The following is a 23,514-nucleotide window of genomic DNA, read 5'->3' on the forward strand; positions in this document are numbered from 1 at the left end:
GGATACTTTTAGTCATTAGTAACAAGATTTAAAAACTATGCAAAAGGAGTTACTCATTTTGTAAAGTAATGCGCATGCTAAGTACCATTTATAGGATTGCCAACTAGGATGGACATATTACTGGAAGTTTCATCACATAACCTCCCACCTCCCCGCCCAATCATTTCCCATCTCCAATATTTTTGTAATTAATAAACAATAGTGTTCAAAGAAACACAATTTTTTAATGCCCCTCTGATTTTACACCAGGTGGGCTCGCAGCAGTGTCCAGAAGATTCATCTTTAATCCCTGGGGGGCTCCAGGACAATCCTGAAGGGTTTGGCATCCCTAACTATTTATGCAAATAGCAGCTTCCACATTCCAGCCTGTATATATACTCCATATTCCAGAACAAAATGTGGATGCTGCATTGGCTTGACATTTATTTTTATTTGAATAAACTATTACTCAGTCATGGAGATAAGAATTTTCACCAGCTTCATGGCCAATAAAACTATCTCCTCAGCCTATAGTTCGACCTGAATCTCCAATTAAGAGAAGTCTTTGTGGTGGCCAAATACTTTTGAAGAGATGAAAGCTGCCACGCATGACTGTAGTGAGAATTAAAGGGCCTATTATATTTATGTTTCCAGCAAATACAATCAGTTTTATTCTATTCAATTTTGTAAATCTTTGTTATAAATTGTGTTCTCAATGTATAATCGGAATAACAATTTTTATCCCACTCATGCTGAAAACTTCTTTTAGAATTTCATCCCTCACAAGATTTTTTTATTCATTCTCGGGTTATGGGCATCGCTAGCAAGGTCAGCATTTATTGTCCATTCCTAGTTTCCCTTGAGAAGGTGGTGGGCCTTCTTCTTGAACCGTTGCAGTCCATGTGTTGATGGTACTCCCACGGTGCTGTGACGTAGGGTTTTGACCCAGTGACGATGAAGGAAAGGTGATATATGTCCAAATAATAATATGATCCCCTTCACTGGCAGGGAAAGAAATGATATTCCATAGTTAGCAATGGGTTCTTCTCTATAAAATTGTAGTTTATATATTCTAGAGATGGTGACAACTCAATCTTAAATAAGACATTTAGGGCGTGAAATTTGGCTGCTTTGCGCCTGCTATTAGCGCCTCCATGGGGCGCTAACAGGGCGTAAATGGGTTTTTGCCCAGGCGCGGCAATATTAGCACCCCGTGCTAAATTGGGCTGGGTGCTTGCGGAGGTGCTAAGAGTTAGCGCCCCGCTCCTGTAGGTACCACCGCGCTCGGCTGCGCCTGGTGATGATGACGTCATCACCTTGCACAGTGCCCTGGGTGCAAGATTCAGCTGCGCCCCCTCATTTACTGCCTGGCGCTAACAATGACAGCATCAGCTGTCGAGTTGCAGTCGGGAATCGGCTCCGCGCGTGCTATTTAAAGGCGCCATCTTCAGGAAACTTTTTTGTCGGCCATAACTCTGCTGAGTCATTGTCAGACAAGCTGCTGAACATATCCAATTCCACATCGCTGAATCGAGTAGCCCTCTCCCTCTCCCTTGCAGCAGCCAAGGCACAAAGCTGTCTCAATAGCTGAGAGGTCGCACTCTAGTGCAGCAATGCTGATAATGAGCAGCTGCAGCTTGAAATTACCTCCCCTTTAAGAGCTGGAATAAGCTCGAGTCAAGGCTTGAAGGCTGACTGCTGAATACAAGTCAGCTGAAATTGGGTAGCGCTCTGGCATTAGCGCCCCTGCAGCGCTCCACTGAGACCATTAGCGTCTCATTTACTGCCTCGCTTCACTCCTGGGGCGAAAACACCCAATTTTGTAACATTTTTCAATGGATTTCACCGGGCGCTAACTTTTCAAAAAGTTAAAAGGTAGCATCCCAAACGAATTTTGCACCCTTGGAGTTCCTGTGGTAAAGAGGTTAACTTGTGATGCCAAAATGATTTCACAATCTTTGTTACTATGACGATATAATCTGAATCTGCACAACATAATTATGCTAGTACTTAATTTTACTAATATTACTGTCATGCCTGTTAAAAATATATTATAAAACAATATACAGTATTAGGAAGGAGGAATTGTACTTCATCTGTAATGAATTCAATGGTTTAAAGACTTAGGGCTCAATTTTGCCAGGCCCGAGGAGGCGAGATTGGAGGCGTGTGAGTTGTTAAAATCGCAAAAAATGGTGGGCGGGCCCGATCCCACCTCCATCCCGCCTCCGAGCAATTTTCCCACATGCGAGTTTTCTGACCCCGTTTCCTTAACAACCACTTAATTGCCTCTATAATCCAATTTTGAGAGGCCTTTCCAATTTTAACCCTTTTCCCACGTTCTGCACGCCTCCTCTGTAACATACCAGTGAATCCTGGTGGCTTCACAAGTGGACTGCTTACTAACAACTGCAGCTCCACCATTATAAAGGAGTTTTCACCAATCATCATTTGCAGGTGGCAGAACTTTGTTGTCTCATGTCTGGGGGAACTTTTAGCAGGCATACTCATTGTTGTGGAAGTTTGGAGCCTGACAACCATCTCCAGTGTGACCTTCTGGGAAACCCCTCTCTCCACCTTGACTGAGCGCTTCCTCAACTGAGGTATTTACCAGAAGAATGGGAACTATTTATTTCCTTTCCTCCTGGACATCAGATTCGGACAAAGACCAGCCGTGGCAGCAGCAGAACCCTGACCAACAGCAGCACCAACTGCAGGAGCAACAGCAGGAGCTCCAAGCTGCGGCTCACCCACCTGAAGCTGCACAGGCCAGAAGGCGCCAGTGCATGGAAGTACGCCGGCGCAGGAGATACCCCCAAAACAGGGTCTACAGATAGAGGATCAGCTACCTCAACATGACTGAGCAGCAGTGCCAAAGGAGGCTCTGACTTTCGCGAGAGGTAGTGGGTGACATCTGCGCAATGCTGCAGCAAGACCTGGAGCCCAGAGAAGCAAGTGGACACCCCTTACCAATTGCCGTCAAAGTCACCACCGCACTCAACTTATTAGCTTATGGCTCATTCCAGGGATCAGCAGCAGACATCAGCGGCGTCTCCCAGGCGGCCACACACACTTGCATCATGCAGGTAACCGATGCCCTTTTTGCCATCGTGCACAATCACATCAATTTCTCCAAGGATCAAGCCAGTGTAACTGCGCGTGCGGTTGGGTTTGACAATCTGGCAGGCTTTCCACACATGTGGCCCTAAAGGCACCCCATCACAATCCAGGTATTTTTGTCAACCGCAAGAGATTCCTCTCCCTCAATGTACAGCTGGTGTGTGACCACAAGAAGGAAATTTTGCATGTTTGTTCCAAGTACCCTGGCAGTTACCATGACTCCTTCATCCTGCACCAGTCTAGGGTGCCTCCGCTCTTCAGTCCGCCAGACCAACTTTGTGGATGGCGACTTGGAGACAAGGGCTATCCCCTGAAGACGTGGCTAATGACGCCATTGAGGAGCCATTCCAACGAAGCAGAGGAGCGCTATAACTCCAGCCATATGTCCACCAGATCCATAATCGAGCAAACCATGGCTTGCGGAAGATGCGCTTCAGATGCCTTAATAGATCAGGTGGAGCCCTGCAGTACTCAGCAGCCAGGGTCTCCAGAATGGCACAGCATCATGGCTTGCAGATGCCTGAGGAACAAGTGGCTTATCACATAGCCTCCTTAGATGAGGAGGAGGAGGAGGAGAGCAACAACGAACAGCTTGCAGAGGCGCATCAACCAGTGGCAGCAGCATGTGAGCACATTGCTGCCCGAGATGCAAGGCACGCACTCATCTTGGCCAGATTTGCTTAGCCTGCACAATCAAACACTTTTGCCTCGCACCTTCTTATCAGACCCTCGACAATGGCCAGGAACCTACGGATTCCTAACACTCTGACCACCATACTGACAATTGCAAGTAATCCTAAGCCCTCAATGTGGAAGTCCCATTAGCGACATGACACACGCCACAACTGCAACAGTTTGCCATCAGAGTTTTTAATGGCAATAAGCATCTGATGGCTTTTCAACATTAAACATAGCATTACACCCAAGTGACTACCCTTGTGACTATTTGTGCATTATCTTCCTCTTACGCATGCTCCTATGTGGTGCTTCCCCTATGGCTTCAGCAGATGTGGAGGCCCCTTGCTCACTTTCCTGCTGCTCCTGTCTCGACACCTTTGGCGGGCGTCCTCTGGGGTTGTGAACCTGTGAGGGCTCGGCAACAGTCTGCTGCTCCTGTGGCTGTGCAGGGGTTGAGACGCCGATCTCAGTTGGGTGGGGACTCTGGTGGGGCTTTGACCGAGGGCTTTGCAGTGGCATGGTTGTGTGAGCGCTTGGAGAGGAGCCCCCACTTCCTTGCTGTCTGCCACCAGCATCCCTCTCATGGGTCAGCCCCACTTCAGAGCAAGCAAGTGGCTTGACAGCACCTTGCTGCACTTCAGGGGGGCCATGAGGACCCGTTTCTGTACTGGAAGTCCTACTCCCGAGGACTTGCATGAATGTCTGGTTTATATGCTCAATAGCTGATCATCGTTCCTCAAGAGATGTCAGTCTATTGTGAATAATGACCCTGGCGACTAAGCTTCTCCACGGCCGTAGCCATCCTCTCCTCTACGGTAGCCATCCTTTCCACGGAGGTTGCCATCCTTTCCGTGGTGATGCGTTCATGCGCCAATGCCTCCACAAAAGCTCTGCTCATGTTAGCGATGGACTCCTCCATTTGCTCCACACTCGCAGCGACCCTGGAGACAAAACCTGCCAAAGGCTCTTGCACCTGTTCCTGGAGTTTCAGCACCACTGTACTTCTGGATGGACCCAGAGGCACAGGGTCGACATACAGCAGAGCAGAGCTGGGAGCGTCCTGCACCCTCCGACGAGGACGCTCCACTGCTGGCCCTGTCTCTACCATCTGCTGATGCTCACTTGTGAGCTGTGATACACCAGGTGACAACTCTACTCTATGTCCAGAAGGTCCCACCGAGGTGTGAGTGCCTGCGCTGGTGATGTGTGCACTTAATTCTGCTGACACAGCACCCTCAGAGGTTGCAGCTTCCTCTGAGGAGTCTGGAAGCTCAGGCTCTTCCTCCTGGACAGTGGGGACGGGGGCTGCCGATGGTCCTGTGGGGGAGTAAAGGAAAGAGTTGGAGATGTGAGGTCAAGGTTACATGCACATGGAATAGTGCAGATGATCATAACTCAATCTGTTAGAGCATCAGATTCATTATCAATGACTCATGCAATGTCAATGAGAGAGATGCCACCAGCTTGCTGTGATGCGCCTGCCTGTCCGTCCCCCACTTGGGAATCGTCCTCGATCCCGGCAATTTCCAGGGCCGCCTCCTCCGAGGTGGTGAGCTGGGCTACTGAGGGTGGCCCTCCTCCTGTCCTTGCTCTTTCCCTCTTATTGTGGGCTCTCTTTTCCTGCAATGAGGGACACAAGTGGAGTTTGAGTGAGAATGAAGGAGTGTAGAGATTCCATAGCATAGATGTTTAGAAGGAGACAAAGGGCCCTCCCTGTGTGGTGTAAGTTGTCATTGCATCACAGTGATAGAGAGTGTGAGAGCTGCATGGTCGAATAGTTAAGTGAATGTGACCATAGAGAGAGAGGGAATGGGTAAGGGTGCAGGGATGTAAGTGTCAAGTGGGATGTGGAGGAAGAGGTTGGCAAAGCAGAGTGCTGGTGAGGAGAGGCGATGGGGATCAGATTGAGAGTGAAGGGAAAGTCATACTCACTTTTCCAGTGTGCAGAAGGTCATGAAACCTCTTCCTGCACTGTAGCCAGATTCTGCAGAACATAGAGATGGCATTGACCTCTCTGGCCACTTGCAGCCACACAGCTTTAGTTTGTTGTGGTGGCTTTATTCTCCCTGAGGAAGGGAAGAGCACCTCCTTATTAGATCTTGCTCCCTCCACCAGAGCTTGGAGGGAGGGCTCATCAAAGCGAGGTGCACACTTTTGCTTGTGGTGGACATGGTTGGTAAATTAAGTCTTTCATACAATGTCTAAAGCGTTTCCAGTCTCCAGAAGAAGCAAGGCTGCTTGCAGGCCTTAAATCCAGCAGCACTGATGACGTCATCGGAGGCGACTTTCAGGATGGAAAGACTAATTGGGCCAGGGGTTCCCACATGCTGGAAATCAATTGCCCAATTAGGGGAAAATCGCTCTTTTTCCCCACATCACACTCGAGTCGGGTTCAGGACTAAAAACACCTGCCACGCCCCAGCCCGCCCACACTGGCAAAATCGAGCCCTTAGTGTCGAGAAGCCTTCTGAAACTTACTGTTGCAAGATATGTCTTTATGTAAATCATAAAAGGAATATGCAGTGTTCATTTTAATCAGAAATGACTGACAAAATAATGGGTGCGATGCCAAAGAATATTAGAATAAATTCTCTTGAGAAATATCATTTTATTATATTTGAATTACTTTTTCATTTTCAATTCATTTTCAATTAATTTATCAGTCAAAAGTTATTGAAGTATAAATAAGTAGTATTAAATCTGTATATTTTTATGATCAGGGGTGTTATATAAATATTTGAGTCCCACATTTTCATTGTATTTTGTTGCACTTCATTGTCCATCCATAATCTAGAGGGGAAACTGTGTCAATGAATTTGACTTCAACTGTATCAGATCTGCTGTGGGTACACAATGGAATACTCAGGTCATGGAGGATGGCTTTAACAGCTTTGGTAGTTAAGTGGCCCTGCTATCCTTTGATTTCTTCTGTTACCACAACATGCACAGTTTTTGCATTCTGTGAAGTTTGTAACTTAAAGGAGAGGAATTAAAAAAAAAAAATACTTTCATTGACTAGGAATGATTGAACGAGGCCAAATTTGGGATTTGGTTCCAGTCTGACGCACAACAAAGCACTTCCTACTCCATATCCATCACCGTCATTAACTAATTGATCACAAGCATTGAACACTTTACTACTAAGCAAAATGTCACAAGTAAAGATAGCTAAGCCTATAGCATAAGCCATAAAGCCGCCCTCCCTCTACAGATCCCCTGAAGATTGACTTTCCCTCCCATTATATGCACCCTGAACTGTTCCCTCATGACTTGCTCAAGATTCCATGGATTAAAGTTCATTACTGCTCTCATTTTATAGTCAAGCTTCCGCCAGAAGATGGCTTACGGCTTTCACCAATGAATTCTCATGTCTTCCTTGGATTATCCTTCAAAGATTTTATATTAGGAAGAGCCCCAGATTATTAAGTGCTTTCCAGCCAGAGTTTATGAATTCTCCAAGTTGATTCTGAAGGCTCTTCATCTTATCTTCCATTGGATACTTACCAACTTCCTTTTCAAAATTTCCATTTCTCAGTATTTTTTGCTTCTGGAAAGAATATTATAGCAACAATACAGCCTTGTGAGATAGGTAAAAGTGTGTGTATTTTATTACTTTTAGCTGATCATGTTGAAATATCACAAATTTAAATTAAATGGATCGGAATGGAACATTTTGAGGAAATTTTAACTTTAGACCCATTTCCATACTTTCCCATATTGTCTACAGATGTGGGTTCAAGTCACTGTGGTGGTTGACACTCTAACTCTCCAAACCTACCTGAGATTCATCTCAAACTCAGTAGGTGAAACATCCAACAGACACTCACACTGTCATACTGCTTGGAGCTATTCTTATCTTTACTGAGGCACAAGATGGCTCAAGTATCAGAACAAATTAAGAAGTTTTAAGTTATGCAGTCATCCTTCCTGTTGAAAGAGGATGGAAGGATATGAGCTGCTGACTAGCAGAGGATAGGTGACTATAAGAAGAAATTACGGTGGAAAAGCACTGCAGTTTGCTCGTGTCCAATTTAATAATTTACAGCTAACATATAAGACAGTGTAAGGAGTCTTGGTTCGGTTTATTATCTTAATTTGAAAACAATATTTGCTTTCAGATTTACAATCGTTTTCCTTTGAAATCACGTTAGTAATGATAGATGCATTTGCTTCATGGTGTGTGGAACAATATTAGCAAGCTTTTTTCTGTATATAACTTCTCTGCTCCATTGATTAATATGACTTCATTCCAGTAGAATACACCCATTGCTACTTTTGAGTCAGCATTCTATTCAATCTTCTTTCCTGTTTTAAATAATAAATGAGCCCAACAAAGTCTCAATGCATTATTCACAAACTGTAACAAAGAAATCCTCAGAAGGAATTCTATTAGTTTGAGAATCTTGTGATGCAAAATTATATTTTCCTGCATGCTGACAAATTGTGTTTGTTTCTTCACCCGCTAGCTCTTTTCAAGATGAAGTCTGGAGTAACCAAGCCAGAGGCTTTGGTGGCACCCATCGCCACGACCACTGTGATGCCCATCGACACTGGAGATAACTCAACAGAGACCGGAGGTCCTGGGGAAGGGAAAAATGATGTCTTTGAGAAGCTGAAAGAGAAATTTATGAATGAACTGCAGAAAATTCCGTGTAAGTATGTTTTCTAACAAATCGAGAGGCGGAGTTTTTTTTTCTGTCATGTGGTTACTGGTTTTGCCTAAATACACTCGATTCCATTTGTTCTCGATTGCTAAAACGAGTGTTTTATTTCAAGCTCTTTCTGGTCAGAATGGCCAAAAATCCAAATTTGGTTAAATATGTATCTGCTCCTCTGCTGGAGCTCTACATCCGCTGGTATTTCACTGGCTTTCTAGAGTGAAGGTCTTTTCAGAGGGAGGAGAGAAGAGAGGGGGGGGCAATGTTGCATTTGAGTAAAACAAAAGTTAAATGGAAATCCATACCAAACAATCAAGTTCTAATTCATTAAGGATATTATTATTATATAATTTAACAGCACCTCAATTAGTATTAGAATGCAGGAAGTATATCAATTTTAATAGGTTTAATTGATTCTGAGAGGTAAAAAGAAAAAGATTCGTGAAGACGAATGTAGGTCCTTATAGTCAGAAATGGGAGAATTTATAATGGGGAACAAGGAAATGACAGAGCAATTAAACAAATACTTTGGTTCTGTCTTCACGGGAGTGAGCAGGAATATGGTATTGAGATTGAGATATTGAATGGCGGAGCAGCTCGAAGGGCCGAATGGCCTACTCCTGCTCCTATTTTTCTATGTTTCTTCTATGTTTAACTGAATTCCATTTGATTTAGATATTGAGGCTTAGAAACTAAATCGTGCAGGTACAAAACGGGTGCTGAAGGGCCCAATATGGCGTGTGTGCCCTCATTCTGCAGCAGGTATACGCCACATGACCTAGTAGTTGTCCAGGGTGCCCGCCTGAAACAGGCATCAGGCCCCCAATTTGAATAGGCCACAGCTTAACACCTATTTCAGGCCGTTTCCCAAAATTGGTTGGCTCCTGACAGCAGCCTACACCGTGCATGCTGTGGTTAGTTTTCTCAGGTGCAGAGCAGCCAAATCAGTGGTCTGTAAAGGGACCACTAGAGGCTGCCACCAAAAAAGTCATGAACAGATGTTTTATTAATGAGCCAGAAAGAGCAGTAGTGCTCCTCTAGCTCCACATTAAAACTGTGGCCACCAGTCGCCCCTTCCACATTTCCTAACCCTTCCCCCGCCCCTCCTGACTCATGGTTGGTCTGGTGGCGGTGTCACCGTCAGCTGATTTTCATCTTCCTCACCATCAGCGCACTGTCTCTTGGGAAACGGCTGGCATCCCCGGCACATCGGTCGCATCTTGATGCTGCAAGAGGACCAGTTTTGCTTGGCCCTCTTGCTCATAGGTTTTGGCGCGAAAGTTGTCTTTGCCGCTGGGATCACAAGTTGGGCGCAAACCAATTTCTAGGCCAAAATATTTAGCTATTGGCGAAAGTCAAAAATTAAGCTGGTTCCCTTAAATGTATTGCCAGGAAGTTATAGGTTCTGACACTGTGAATGATGCCAGTTTACCAATTTTTCAAATCCATTTGCCAGTGCCACCTTGGGCTTTGATAGCCATAGCTATTGTCAGTGGCCTGCTTCTTCTCACCTGCTGCCTCTGCATCTGCAAGAAATGCTGCTGTAAAAAGAAGAAAAACAAGAAGGAGAAGGGCAAGGGTAAAAAGAATGATATCAACATGAAAGATGTGAAAAACTCAGGCGGAAATCAGGTAATGTAATGGAGAGAAAACGTAAGTCAAAGTTTATCGAGTCTGCTTTTACCAAGCTATGGAACCTGCAAATTAAAATTGTTCTGTGGTAATGGCATATAATAAGTCACTTTTGGTAAAGAGATGTAGCAATTAGTTATACATTCCATGTTTAAGTTAACCTTTGCTCAGTCAAGAAATTCCTGTTTGGTTCCATGCCAGCAACGGCCAATTCTGTCAAGTCATAATTTACTGTGTGATTGATAGAGTTGGCCATTCATATCCTGAAATGATGAATGCAGTATTTCATGTAAGATAGCTATGACACCTGATCTGTTCTAATTTTTCAACTGTTCAGAGCAGTACAGGACTGGCCATAATGAAGGTGGGCGGCAATGGTGGATTTTAAGCACACAAGAATCATATAATCTAAACACGAATGGATTCTAAATTGCCATAATCCACTACTATTAAACTTTTGAATAATTAACAAAACTGGAAAATGATTGTTTTTATAATGAACAAAGATAGACTGCAACATCTGAGGAGCCAGATTATTGTGTGTTTCTTTTGCGTTCCCATCATATCGAATTGGTTTGTAACATTCTTGCTGCCTCATGTTATCTGTAACAAGGGGAAAGCTCATTACCTTGATCTTAGTCTCATGTGGTAGGACATTGATTTCATGTTACATGGAAATTGTTAAAACGCACTCCAGGAACATAACAAAATCCGAATAGCCATGCCAAATGAATGTGTTCCAAAACCTGCACAATTATTCATGGGTATGACTCGTAAACATTTTGGCCCATCTGTTCTTTGATTGATAAAGATTGCTTTATTTTAATGAAATTTGTAATATGATTTCCACAAAGGACATATGGCTGTAACTTGTACACTTGTTCTTTCTTTTGTGTTTTTAATTACCTCAAGAAAATACTCCAGTGATAGATCCCCACCTTGAAACACGGTTTTATATGGTAACATTATCAGCACTTGTAGGATGTAAAGAGCATGCAGAAAGACAACTAAAGAAATATGGTGTATCTCTCCTTTGAACCCTTCACTTGTATGTTATTGGAAGCTGGAATATATGGCTACTTTAAGCTGTTAAGTCCCTTGTCCAGGGACATATTGCCAATTCTATCAGCAGTGGTTAATAAGCTGACAAATTCTGCTTGACCAAAGAATATTTATCAACTTTGCAAATGTGATTACCAAGTACGTGGCTTTACCTTGCAGGTTGCTGCCTTAATTAAAGAGGAAATAAAATCATGATTGAAATTCTAATGTGCACTGAATGCTATTTCTGTGTACAAGTTGATGTGTCAATTAGTGACATGATTGACAGGCATCCCTCTGTTTATTCATTCAGTTCAATGCAAAACCCCAATCTGGTACTCTATTTTACGTTAAAATACTCCACGTGACTGCAGTTTGTTTTTCTGTGTACTCACTACATTTTAGTTAAAATTGAACATTTGAGGCCCTGTAAAAATGTATATTGAAAATAAATCAAAACTACATTCAAAACCCTCTTCTGCCGCAGAATAAGATAGCAACCAGCACAAAACAACAGGGTAGAAATTCATTTTGGCGGTAGCTCAAAACAGACAGTATTGCATTGGCTGCCTGTTATATTCCCTGTCCGACATTCAGTTCCATTCACTTCAGTAGAACTGAATACTAAGCAGTGCATAGAACAGGTGGCCAATGCAATATCACCTGTTTCAACCTAATGCCCAAGAGAAATTTCTACCCCAGTATCTCTAAAATATTAACGGGACTGCAACTCTGTTCATAACTGAAGAGGTTCCATACACACTGTGTATTGTCTAGGCTATTTAGTAAGGTTGTATTTTTCGGTGCTTTTCTAACCTTTTTGGAATTATTTTTGTGCTTTTTTACAAATGATTGTTATGCATACATGTTTTAACTTCCTTGAGATATGACAGACCCAGATTTATATCAAAGTAGCTTGTTGAGCACATGCAATTGAACAAGTGTGTGATCTTCAGCAGAACAGTTCCTCTACTCAAGCCTTTTTTGAAGTAGTGAACAGATTTTTAGAAAACAGATCTTCTTTAAATAATCTGCCTAGGCTGGAATTCAAATACATCAGAATTTTAGTTACCTGCCTATCTTTCAGCTGGTCATATACAGAGAAACAACTTTAGAAATCCCAGCTGTTTCTGGTCCACCACTGGCGTACCGTGGCTGCAGCGTGTACCATCTACAAGATGCACTGCAGCAACTCGCCAAGGCTTCTTGGCAGCACCTTCCAAACCCGTGACCGCTTCCACCTAGAAGGACAAGGGCAGCAGGCGCATGGGAACACCACCACCTCCAAGTTCCCCTCCAAGCCACACGCCATCCTGACTTAGAAGTATATCGCCGATCCTTCATCGTCACTGAGTTTAAATCCTGGAACTCCCTCCCTAACAGCACTGTGGGAGTACCTTCACCACACGGACTGCAGTGGTTCAAGAACATGGCTTACCACCAATTTCTCAAGGGCAAATAGGGATGGGCAATAAATGCTGGCCTTGCCAGCAATGCCCACATCCCATAAACGAATAAAAAAAAGCCTGAGGAAACCTTGTGGTCAGCTGTCAGTGAGGTGAACGGCAAGCGCCATTCCTTCACCGCTGACCGCGAAATCCAGGCCATTAAAGGCAACTAAAATTCCTCGTTATAACAGTAAGACACTATACAAATGCCAGTTGTTGTTTACAACTGTTAGATATATTGGTAGTCAGACCTCCTTTTCAGGAACTTATATTATATTACAGGAGAGCCATACTGTGCCAAAAACGTGCCTTCCCAACGGCCAGTATAAGTGAGCCCCATCAGGTTCTACATTTGGCTCATTGCCAGCTGTGCAAGCACTGTTCCTGGGGTGCCTGACCTCACCCATGCAATAGAAAATGCCCTTTAACTAGAGTAACTCCTCATGTGAACTTAGTGTAATATCTTCCTTGAGGTCACTTTACAAGCAGACCAAATCTTGCAACAAAAAACATCACGTGAGGCTCTAAGCTAGATGTGGACATTGGAAATAGCAGCCCCAGTAGTTTGTGTTAACAGGATTGGTCAGCACCCTGCAGCTTGTCGAGTACAGGAAACATTTTGATCGTAGAAACCATAAAGATGATTTGGATTTGATTTGTGTTTATTGCTGTTATAAATAGCATTAAAATAATTGCTGGAAATGATGAAAACTGTTCTGTAGAATTCACTATGCTGGGAAAAAATAAGTTATAATTGGCAACAGTATAATTTATTCTTGTCTAAAGGTCAGTTAGAAATATATAGTGCAACCAAATCGAATAGGGAATTCAGAAGAAATTTCTAGAAATCAAATAGTGTATTCAGAAGAAACTTCTTTACCCAGAGTGTGGTGAGAATGTGGAACTTGCTGCCACAGGGAGTGGTTAAAGCGAATTGTATAGATGCATTTAAGGGACGGTTAGATAAGTATATGAGGGAGAAGGGGATAGAAGGTTATGCCGATAGATGATGAAAGACGGGAGGAGGCTCAAGTGGAGCATAAACGCCGGCATGGACTGGTTGGGCCGAATGGCCTGTTTCTGTGCTATATATCCTATGTAATCCCATGTAAAACCTCAAGAAAGCCAGCACTGTACTGGATTTAAAGAGTTCCTGTTATCCCACATCCTTGATGACGAAGGGCGTGCTGGCCACTTATCGGGTACAAGGTCAGCCTGAGTTTGTTCATTCCACTCTTACTACTCCACTACAAACTCTAAACATTTTGACAAGTAGAAAGCTATTTGAAGTGAATGACATCAGTGTCATACTGACACTTTTGTGAAGGGCTTTTCACATGAAAGACTTTTAATTAAACTAAAAGCCTTGGGGATCAAGGGTAGAACATGGAACTGGATTAAAAAGTAACAGAAAACAGAGTAATCATAAGAGGTGTGTTGTCAGCCTGGAGGAGGTGTTAAGTGAAGACCCCTCCAGTGATCACTGCCTTGTGCCCCTCTTCTTTCTAACCTGTACAATTGACTAGAATGCCAAACCCATTTGTAAGCTTTTCAAATTGCAAGTGAGAGTAGAGGCATAGGAAACAGTTTACAATTTGAAGATTATATCAGTAATGCAAGTGAATTTATTACTGACAAATGTAAAGTATTCCCCATTGAGCAAATATGTGACATAAATCTACAATGAATGCAATATAATTTGCCCAGGCAGTCTTCGAAAGGTAACCTAGTAGTAATAGAAGATGCGTCACTTTCACGCCTAGACAATATTGCAAAGCAATTTTTTTTAAATGGAATGTTGGAATGTAAGGAGTAACCCCATGACCAATGCTTCCAGGAGGGAACCAAACTCGTGGGGTAGAGAATAGGAGATACAATGTTGCAGCTCTGTCTCTGACCCTCCCACAAGCACACTTTTCCTTTTGGAAGTCCTTTGGTAGAATCACCCCTGGACAGCTATAACAGTACAGTACAAGGGTATAGAGGTTATACGAAGGCTTTATAATGTACTGGTCAGACCACACCTGTGCTGTGTTCGGTTTCGGACACTGCAATTGGAAGGCAATGTACATGCATCGGAGAGCATGCAGAGAAAAGCAACAAAAGTCATCCAAAGTATAAAGGGGATAAGCTTTGAGGAAAGATTATGTTCTATAAAATAGAGAGAATGAGATTAAATGCAAGGAAACTTATTGAAAAAAATGAAATGGTGCAAATTTTGCTTCAAAGTAAGTAAGGCTAGTAGGATCAGAGGACATAAGATTAAATTAATGAACAGTAAAATTAAAATAAGGATTAGAAAAAAATCTTCACTGAAAGGATAATCAAATTTTGGGAATAATCTTTCAGGTATGTTAATAGAGACAACAATTTGCACTTATATGGTACCTTTAATGTAGTAAATGTTCCAAGGCATTTCACGGTGTGGGGAAGGGGGTGGGTGAGGTTAGACACTTAGCAGGAGCTGGAGGTTGAGTTGATGAAGTTGCCTGAAAGTAGATACAAACATATGGAAAAACCATTTGGTCCATCAAGCTCCCTACATCCAGACATGGTGCAGACTTTAACACCATGAACACATCTCCTTTATCATGCAATCTACCAGGAGATGAACTCTTGGAAATTCCTTTCCAAATCCTTATGGCGATCAGGAGACAGCAGAAACTCATTAGTTTCCCTATTCTCAGTCATTCTGCAACCTTTAAAACTTGAAATGTCTTCCTCTCTGAGGAACATGCCCAGTTCCCTTTTGAAGATCTGCAGGGAATCCATCCTCACTGCACACTCTGGTAATGTGTTCCAGGGACAGTGACTCTCTGTGAAAAGAAATTCTTCCTTGCATCTAAACTTACTCTTTCTTTATGTATTTTAGAATTATGCTCCCATCACTAGTCATCTCAAATAACTTATCAAATTGGACAGGATCTATTGCCTTCATCATTTACAAAACCTCAATCATATTTTCTCTAAGCCTGTGTTTCTCTAATGAAAATAGCCCCTACTGCTGGGGTTAAGAGCACTAAGATTGGGTATCATTTTGGTCGGCCTCTTGTATACCTTCTCTAGAACCATGTTACCTCTGCCATGTGTGGAGACCAAAACTAGAAACAGTACATCAAATGTGGCTGTTCCAAAACCTAGTATATCCAAGGCAGAGTATTCTTAGCTTTATGTTGCACTGTCTTAGCAATACAACCTGAAGCTTTATTTGCTTTCACAATGGCCTCCTTGTATTGCATGTGGATCTTCAATAATTTATCTACTATGACTTTTCTGCTCTCCTGCTCTATAATCTTTAGTGGGCTCCTGTGCATTGAACAAACATGCCTGGAATTTCCCAAACCCAAATGCATAACACTGCATTTAACTGCATTGAAGGGCATGTTCTATACACGGGGCAATTCCTCTAACTTAACTAATTAGGCCTGTTTGCTATGCATTTGATCTAAATTGAAAAGCCCAAGCACAGTTTTATGTCTTCAACCTTGTGAATGGTTCTATTCACATCCTTATCCAAATCATTTATGAAGAGGGTGTACAATTACAATCCCAACACCAGACTCTGTGACCTGTCCCATGGAGATCCACTCCCTTTAATGGCGACCCTCAGCCTACCATATTTCAACAAATTTCCTATCCAGCATATTATCTGACCGCCAATCCTATATGGTGAAAACCCAGTAGCCTTCTGTGTGGCTCTCTATCAAAGGCTTTCTGGAAATCAAAGTGTATAATATCACCGGATCGACATCTTCCAATAACTTGCTCACTTCTTCAATTAAGTCAATCGGGTTAGCAAGACATAACTTCCATTTCCTAAAACCATGCTGGAGTTCTCTAATACCTGCCGACCTCTCCAGGTGATCATAAAGCCCATCCCTCTTCATGACTTCCAACATCTTCCATATAGCCGACATTAAATTCAGAAACCAGTAAGTGTAATTGAAATGGTAGATTTTGAGGAGGCATTGAAATGTTTTTATATTAACCATAGTTTTGGACTATCTTAGGAACATGATATTCAAGAAAGCAGATTTATATATGAAGAGTTGATATTATTCATCATTTTTATATTTAAGACTTTTCCAAAGTGACAATGGTTATGATCAGGTCAGATGATGTCCGTTGGCCATCATATTGCTTTTTATCATTCAGCTGCTTTGTCATAGCAGTGTTTTCACCAATTTCTTTACACAACCAGAATTTCTGGCATGCAATCATATGAGACTCTTGGGATGAGAAATTCATATACTTACCGCCACCAGTTAGCGCCAGCGATTCTCGAAAGAATGGCGGCCGCCGCTCTTGCGCCAGCTGGAGGTGGTCAATACGGCGGCCGCCATATTGGTGGGCCCCTTTACACTGCAGGTAACCGGCAGCGCCCTGTAAAAGAAATATGGTAGTGTGGTGACGTCAGTTGGCGTGCAACGCTGACTTAATGTCACCTACACGAACTTCGACCCTAGTGCTAAATTCAGCGCTGGGTCCTAAGCACGCCAGGTTAACCTGGCATACAAGAAGGCTGACAGATGCTGACAGGGATGATATCTGCAGCTGTTAAAGGGATTTTATTGAAGTGGTAGCTTGCTGCAATATATGTGAAAAGTTTTTTAAGTGCTTTGGGAGTGAATGGGGGGTCCTGCATTGAGCAGTGTGTGAGGCTAGTGGTGCAGTTTTTCGGTGACGGCTTTTGAAGATGCATTCACTGACCTTGACCAGCTTCTTTGGGCACTGGAGCCAGGTGGTGGGGGTGACACTGCTGGCAGTGATGGCCTTGGTAATGTACTCCCACATTGTTCTTTCTGGAGGGCCTCCTGGCTCCTGTGGGTAGAGGGCCAGTCTTGCAGTGTTGACCCCCTGCACAAAGCTGGAGTGCTGTGTGCGAGACCCTGGGTGCCCCTTTCCTGACTTGCTGAGCCATTTGTGTTAGTGCTGAGGTAGTTTTCCCACTGTTCAGTTTAGGAAGGTAATTCAGCTTTAAGAGCTGAATAATTACATTTGGAACTTCTTTTAAATATTGAATATTTGTAAAAAGACAAAGGGCTGAAAAATGTATTGAATCAGTGCATTTTATTTTGCCTTGCTTCAATGTGCATGGCCCCTTTAAATTTCCGAGCTCCTCACTGCCCACAATGCATTGCGAGCTTCACAGCCTTGTACACAGACGCTCGGAGAAGCAGCAACACCGCACCAGGACTACAAATTGGTCCTGGATCCCTTGTGCAACGCCACCAGGACAGCGTTGCGCCTAAGGTTAGTGCTGCACCACCAACCTCCATGCCCCCCCACACCAATTTAGGTCGGTTAACGCTGCGGCCATTTCAGGCAGCCGTTAACAGCAGTTGGTGGTGACACCGACTGCTTTGCTGGCGATCACCAATTTTTCCCCCTAAGCCTTTAGCAATGTATCGTTTTAGAAATCCATATATTAACATAATAGGTGACATCATCTTCAACTGAATAGTTCTAAAATTCATGTCTTTCGTGTCAGTGAGAAATTAAGTAAAATGTTGTGTAGGAATTATTTGTTATTTTAACTCAGGTAGGTCCCAGGTTTGGTTCCCGGCCTGTGCTGAGTTAGCTCATCTGAGCTAGGGCAGCAGTTGGAGTGCTGCAATTGGCCTTCACACCCCTGTGCTCAGGAGAGAATAATCAATCCAGGTGAGTGACTGCTCCTGATTGCTGTTGATAGTGTGGACAGAAGGCGGGGGCAGCACCAGGCTCGAGAGTGTTTTCTCTGCCAGTTACTGATGAGGCACCCATGTGAAGAATGGGCACTTAACTGAGGTAGTAAAGGGCTTTAGGTATCCAGACCCCAACAAAGAGTCCCCAGGAGAGGAAGGGAGAAGAAGCAGGAAAATTGGAAACAAAACGATTTTGAAAAAAAGATGGACTTGATCATGAATATTAGTTTTTGTCATTTTGAATTACAGCCTATCAATCTATGTGTGATGGCCAATACCACACAGTACTCATTAAGCAAACAGAATCTCTCACTTCTATCTGAAAACAGTTTTTCCAGAGCCAGTCTGTGTGTGTCATATCTCTTTGTGGCGTTTTGTGATGGTTCATTGCCTGTTTGTCTGTTCAATTTTTTTTCTGTGCTCTTCCTGATCTATATTGTCTGACCATGTTTTCTGACTATCCTGGATTTCAACTGGATGGTAGGTTTTACAAGAATTTGTTTTGTATTGGCTTTAAGGTTTAACCGTATGCCTGCACCTGTCCCCTTATTATCTCTTTAAAAAAACATATTTGGAATAACAGTGGTGATTTGAGTACAAATGATTAAGGATTGCTGAGGTAGCCATAATTGACTGCAAGTTAGAAAATACAATTGTAGATGGGCAATGAAGAGCAATGTTCTCTGCATGTTTAATGGAAAAGTTGGCTTCTTAGTGGCAAACGCAACAATCGGATTTTTGCTGATGTACTAGAACATGAAAATGTTTGATTTTTTTCACAGTCCAATTACAATGACAATTTAAAATAACTTCTCAAATTCGCAAACAAAATGTAATCACAACATTTCATTGCCAAAGAGTGTTCCTTTGACACATCGCAAATGCATATTTTTTTCTGGATTTACACTAAGATGAAGCAGTGATTTTTTTCTATATAAGCAGCTGGCCACAGCTGGGGTGAAGGAGTGGCAGAAGAGGTCACGGCTGGATTAAGCCTACACATACAAATATTCTTTCAGCTATGTGGCTTGATTATTTTCCCTGATAATATGTAACCCATTCTCTTCCTCCTCAGTCACATTCAGAACAAATATTACTACATAGCTGTGGGCCAATGCTTATCTATATAGCATTAGCAGGAGTTACAAATTTGAAAGATATACAGTAAAAATTACAATGACCTAAAAAATCCACAAGCCAGTGATCCCAGCAATTATGGTAGGCTTTCTGGGGTCAGGAGGATGTTCCCTACTTTGTATCCCACTAGGGGCGCATCTAGGGTGCCCAGCATACTCGAAAAGATGGAGGTTGCCCTTCTTGGAAAATCTTTCAAAAAAAAAAAGTTTGCATCCTCTTTAGTGTTCCAGGCCTCAATCTTCAGGTGGGCCCCCACTTCTGCCTATCTACCAGGTCCCACTGAACACCCAGGACATTCCAACATTTATGGTGATGGCCATTGGTGAGGTGGGTGGAAGCTAAGAGGAAACTCTGGGGTGGGGGGTGGGAAAGACTGGCGACCCAGCATTACCAGGTCATGGCCTAATTTCCAGCTGTGGTGGACTCCCACCACCGAAGTTATAACAGGAGTAACCGGAACAGCCGCGGAATTTCATGCTCAAAGGCTACAAAGTCAATTGGAAAACGTTCGCTTTAAGATGCACAACAATGGCACAAGACCTGCAAATGAACTTCACGAAAGAATGCAGGATCAGTAGCACAATAGTCCTTGAGCAAATATAGTAAATGATTCACGAATCCCCTAGCCTGAGTACCTCCACAGTGACAGAATTGTATGCAAAAATTATTTATTTTGTATGAGTATCAGTTATTGTTAATTACTAATTAATTATAGTTTTTTAATTGCAAGGTTATTACTGACAGTAATTACTATACACAATTTACCAGTTAACACCACACAGAAGGATTTCAATTATTAATTATGAGCAATTTACTTCCAAGAGATACTTTCATAAACACATACAGACAGTATATCACTGGTATGTAAGCTAACCCACCTGCTGTGTCTTTATTATTACTGCTTTGCTTTGAATTTTGTCACTGCAGACTAGAATATAGCTGCTTTAGTTATAATAATCTTGCACCTTATCTGGCCAAAACATCTCAAATTGTTTCACATAGTGAATTGCTTTTGAAGAAGTGACTTTTGTTATGCAAGCAAACATGGGGGCCATTCTGTGCAAGCCACTTCCCTCAAAAAAGATGAATGACCAGATAGTTGGGGTTCGGACTTTGGTGACGCAGTTTACGCCTGAAAATGTAAATTTGATTTTTGCACTAATACATTTCCAATTATCCAATCATTTGAATTAAGCAATATAAAAGACACAGCAAAATGGGAATTTAGTGCTAAAAATAATTGAATTGCCAGATGAATGCGAATTAAGCAACTTTAAACTAAGGGGAGTGGACGGTCTGTATCAGCATCTGTTTCCAAACCCAGGCTGTGGTTTCCGGCCCTCCATTGCATCTCAAATCAGGAAGGCCAGGGGTAGAGATGCATGTGTGAGAAGGCATGGAACTGCCTATGGCTAGGAGAGAGCAAGAGAGAAGGCCAAAAGAGAGGCATGAGCAATGAGGTTTGGAGATGCCTATGGGTGAGAGGTAGCAAATGGAAGGACCAGGGCCAGAAAGGAACAACCAGGGATGCCAAGGCTAGATTGGGCTAAGAAGGAGTGTTTGGGCTAGAAGATAGCAAGGCAGGGGGCTGGGACCGAAATTCAGATGAGAAGCAATGACCAGTGATGCCAACATTTGCTGGAGGCTGAGGTACATCCAGGTGAGAGATTGGGGCCTGCCTCCCTCCCTATATGAATACAGAGTGAAGCCCCAATGCTAGTATTGTTACAAAAATTACAACAATAGTACTTTTCCTTTAAATACCACTGCAATCACCTAAAGTGCATACTATAACGTAGGTTTCACTTTGGGGAAAAAAGTACCTGTAATTGGGGCTCCAGTCAATATTCATATGGGTGTGGGGGGTGGGGGGTGGGGGTGGAGAGAGATGCATGTCACCTCTGCCTCTGACCCCAGATTTTCTGCTTGCTTATATGGTGGTACTGAAGTCTGGGGCCTGGAGACAGGGAGCAGTGGAGAATGGCAGGGAATAGGACTTGGAGCCATGGTGAGTTGGTCCTGAAGCCACAGAGAGTGACAGGGGATCGGACTGGTGGGGTAGGGAGCAGTGCAGCTTGCACCAGGAGACTGGGGTTTGCCTAAAATTTAGCTGAGTGCAGAAGGGAGGAGTCGTGTGCCACATTTTTTGGGGGGGCGTGAAATTGGTCATATTTGTGATTGAACCAGTTGGTTCTGGGATCTGCTTGGTCAAAGGAACACAACAACCATACATTCTTACAGACATAAAAATTGATAGATTGCTCTGAATAATATGGATTTATGCAAATATCATTTATAATTGGCAGAAAGCATAGTGTGGAACTCGCTGTCTTAGTGACAGTTTTGAGCAACATCAGACAATAGCAATTAATCCCTCTTGAGCATTGATGCACAGACAGTCGCTTGGAGATTGTGGAACCACAGAGGCAACTTTGAATTTAAAAGCTTGTGCACATTGCCATAAGTGTATTGCAGTCTTAAGAGGTTTGACGGATAAGACAAGGCATGTTGGACTGTGAATTACACACAATTGTGGTTTATGGACCTGAAGCTGTAACAATTCAGGAAACTATCATCAAGATTCTTTTAATGACTAGTATTGCTTGCCCTCTTTGAAGCGCATTACCATCTGCACGCCTGATTATTAATATTCAATTGCATCAGCTTTCTTCAGATCTGCACTGCAAAATCACTCAGCCATTTAAATGGTAGATTGCCTTTTGTGGTCTATGTTTTCTAGTTCAAATGTTTCAAAAATCAATAGCAGTCTCAAGATAATGTCTTATAAAATGCTCCACAATGCTGTTAAAATTCCACACAGTTTTTATATTCAGTTCATAACTGAAGTGGCAATTTTAATTGACCCATCAGCCAATATGGCAAACCGCTGTCAGTTGACTGAGGCTAAACCACTTTGTATTTGTGAAAATTGTTAATTTAATGGCCTTGAAATCAGCTCTATAAAGGCTAGCAAAAGGCATACTCTACTGCATCTACTGCCTCCCTTACGGGGTAAAAAAAAAGTTTTTCTTCACATCAGGAACTTTGCTGTCCAGATATTGTAAACAGTAAAGGACTTCCTGGGAAAACTCACCAAAGCTTTGCTTCCTCCTCACAGACCAAACAGGATGATGATGATGCAGAAACTGGTTTAACTGAAGGTGAAGACAAGGAAGAGGAACCAAAAGAGGAAGAAAAACTGGGCAAACTGCAATTTTCATTGGATTATGACTTCCAGAGTAATCAGGTGAGATGCCAGCATTCTGATTTCACTGGAACGGCAAGCCCTTACAAGTTGTTGTAGATATTCGTGCAATTATGGGTCATTCCAACATTCAGTTTGTTCTCAGTTAATCCGCTGAGAAGGATTCTCCTGTCCAAGGGGGGAAAGAAATGGATGGTTTGATTGCTCACATGGTCGTGCTTTACTTTTTGCCCAAGCAGACCAAGAGGTATTCAAAAGCTATGAGCCTCTATTGGAAGGAAATGTAATATTTGAAGCACTGATATGTTGCTTATTGTAATTTGCCAGTCTGCAGCCTTCGAGTCATATAATGAAATCGCTTCTTAACAAGACCACTTGTTGTCACGTCGTTGATTAGTTGCTTTAGTGGACTTTAAATCACTCTTTATTTTCAATCTTATTTTTAAAACCCTATTTCCTCTTTCCCTTTACATCTTCCTATGCCACTTTGCCAACCCTAGCAGTCAGAGTGATTTGGGTGATGCCACTCCTAGGCCTCTCTCTATGCTGGTCACGAACCAGCCAACTAAAAGGTGTGAAATATAGTCAGGGTGATTTCTAACTGTCTTTCGCTTTCTATAGATAAGTGCTTGGCAATCTACATTATCTAAGAACACAAGAACAGGAGTAGACCTTTCAGCCCCTTGAGCCTGTTCCGCAATTCAATTAAATCATGGCTGATCTGTACCTCAACTCCATTTACCTGCTTTTGTTCCTTATCCCTTGATACGCTTACCTAATAAAAAAAAACTATCAATCACAGTCTTGAAAAATTCTATTGATCCAGCGTTCACAGCCTTTTGGGAGAGAGAGAGTTCCATATTTCCACTACCCTTTGCGTAAAGAAATGATTCTTTACTCAGAGTGGTGTGAAAATGGAACTCGCTACCACA

General features: G+C 42.8%; 1 protein-coding gene across 3 annotated transcripts in view; it reads left to right on the plus strand.

The window, feature by feature from the left end:
* LOC147105266 (synaptotagmin-B) overlaps positions 1 to 23,514 on the plus strand; it is a 1,410,822-nt gene that overhangs the window by 586,529 nt on the left and 800,779 nt on the right. For 2 of the 3 annotated variants that reach the window (XM_086011447.1, XM_086011448.1), the window contains 3 exons: positions 8,244 to 8,429; positions 9,892 to 10,067; positions 22,496 to 22,624. In XM_086011447.1, coding sequence (XP_085867573.1) covers positions 8,255 to 8,429; positions 9,892 to 10,067; positions 22,496 to 22,624 — 480 coding nt within the window. In that variant the 5' untranslated portion in view covers positions 8,244 to 8,254. The remainder of the gene's footprint in view (positions 1 to 8,243; positions 8,430 to 9,891; positions 10,068 to 22,495; positions 22,625 to 23,514) is intronic. The other variant, XM_086011449.1, reaches the window with a different exon arrangement.

This window comes from Somniosus microcephalus, chromosome 18, assembly GCF_052327205.1.
Source record: "Somniosus microcephalus isolate GS21.2 chromosome 18, FLI_Smic_1.0, whole genome shotgun sequence".
NCBI classification, from domain to species: domain Eukaryota; kingdom Metazoa; phylum Chordata; class Chondrichthyes; order Squaliformes; family Somniosidae; genus Somniosus; species Somniosus microcephalus.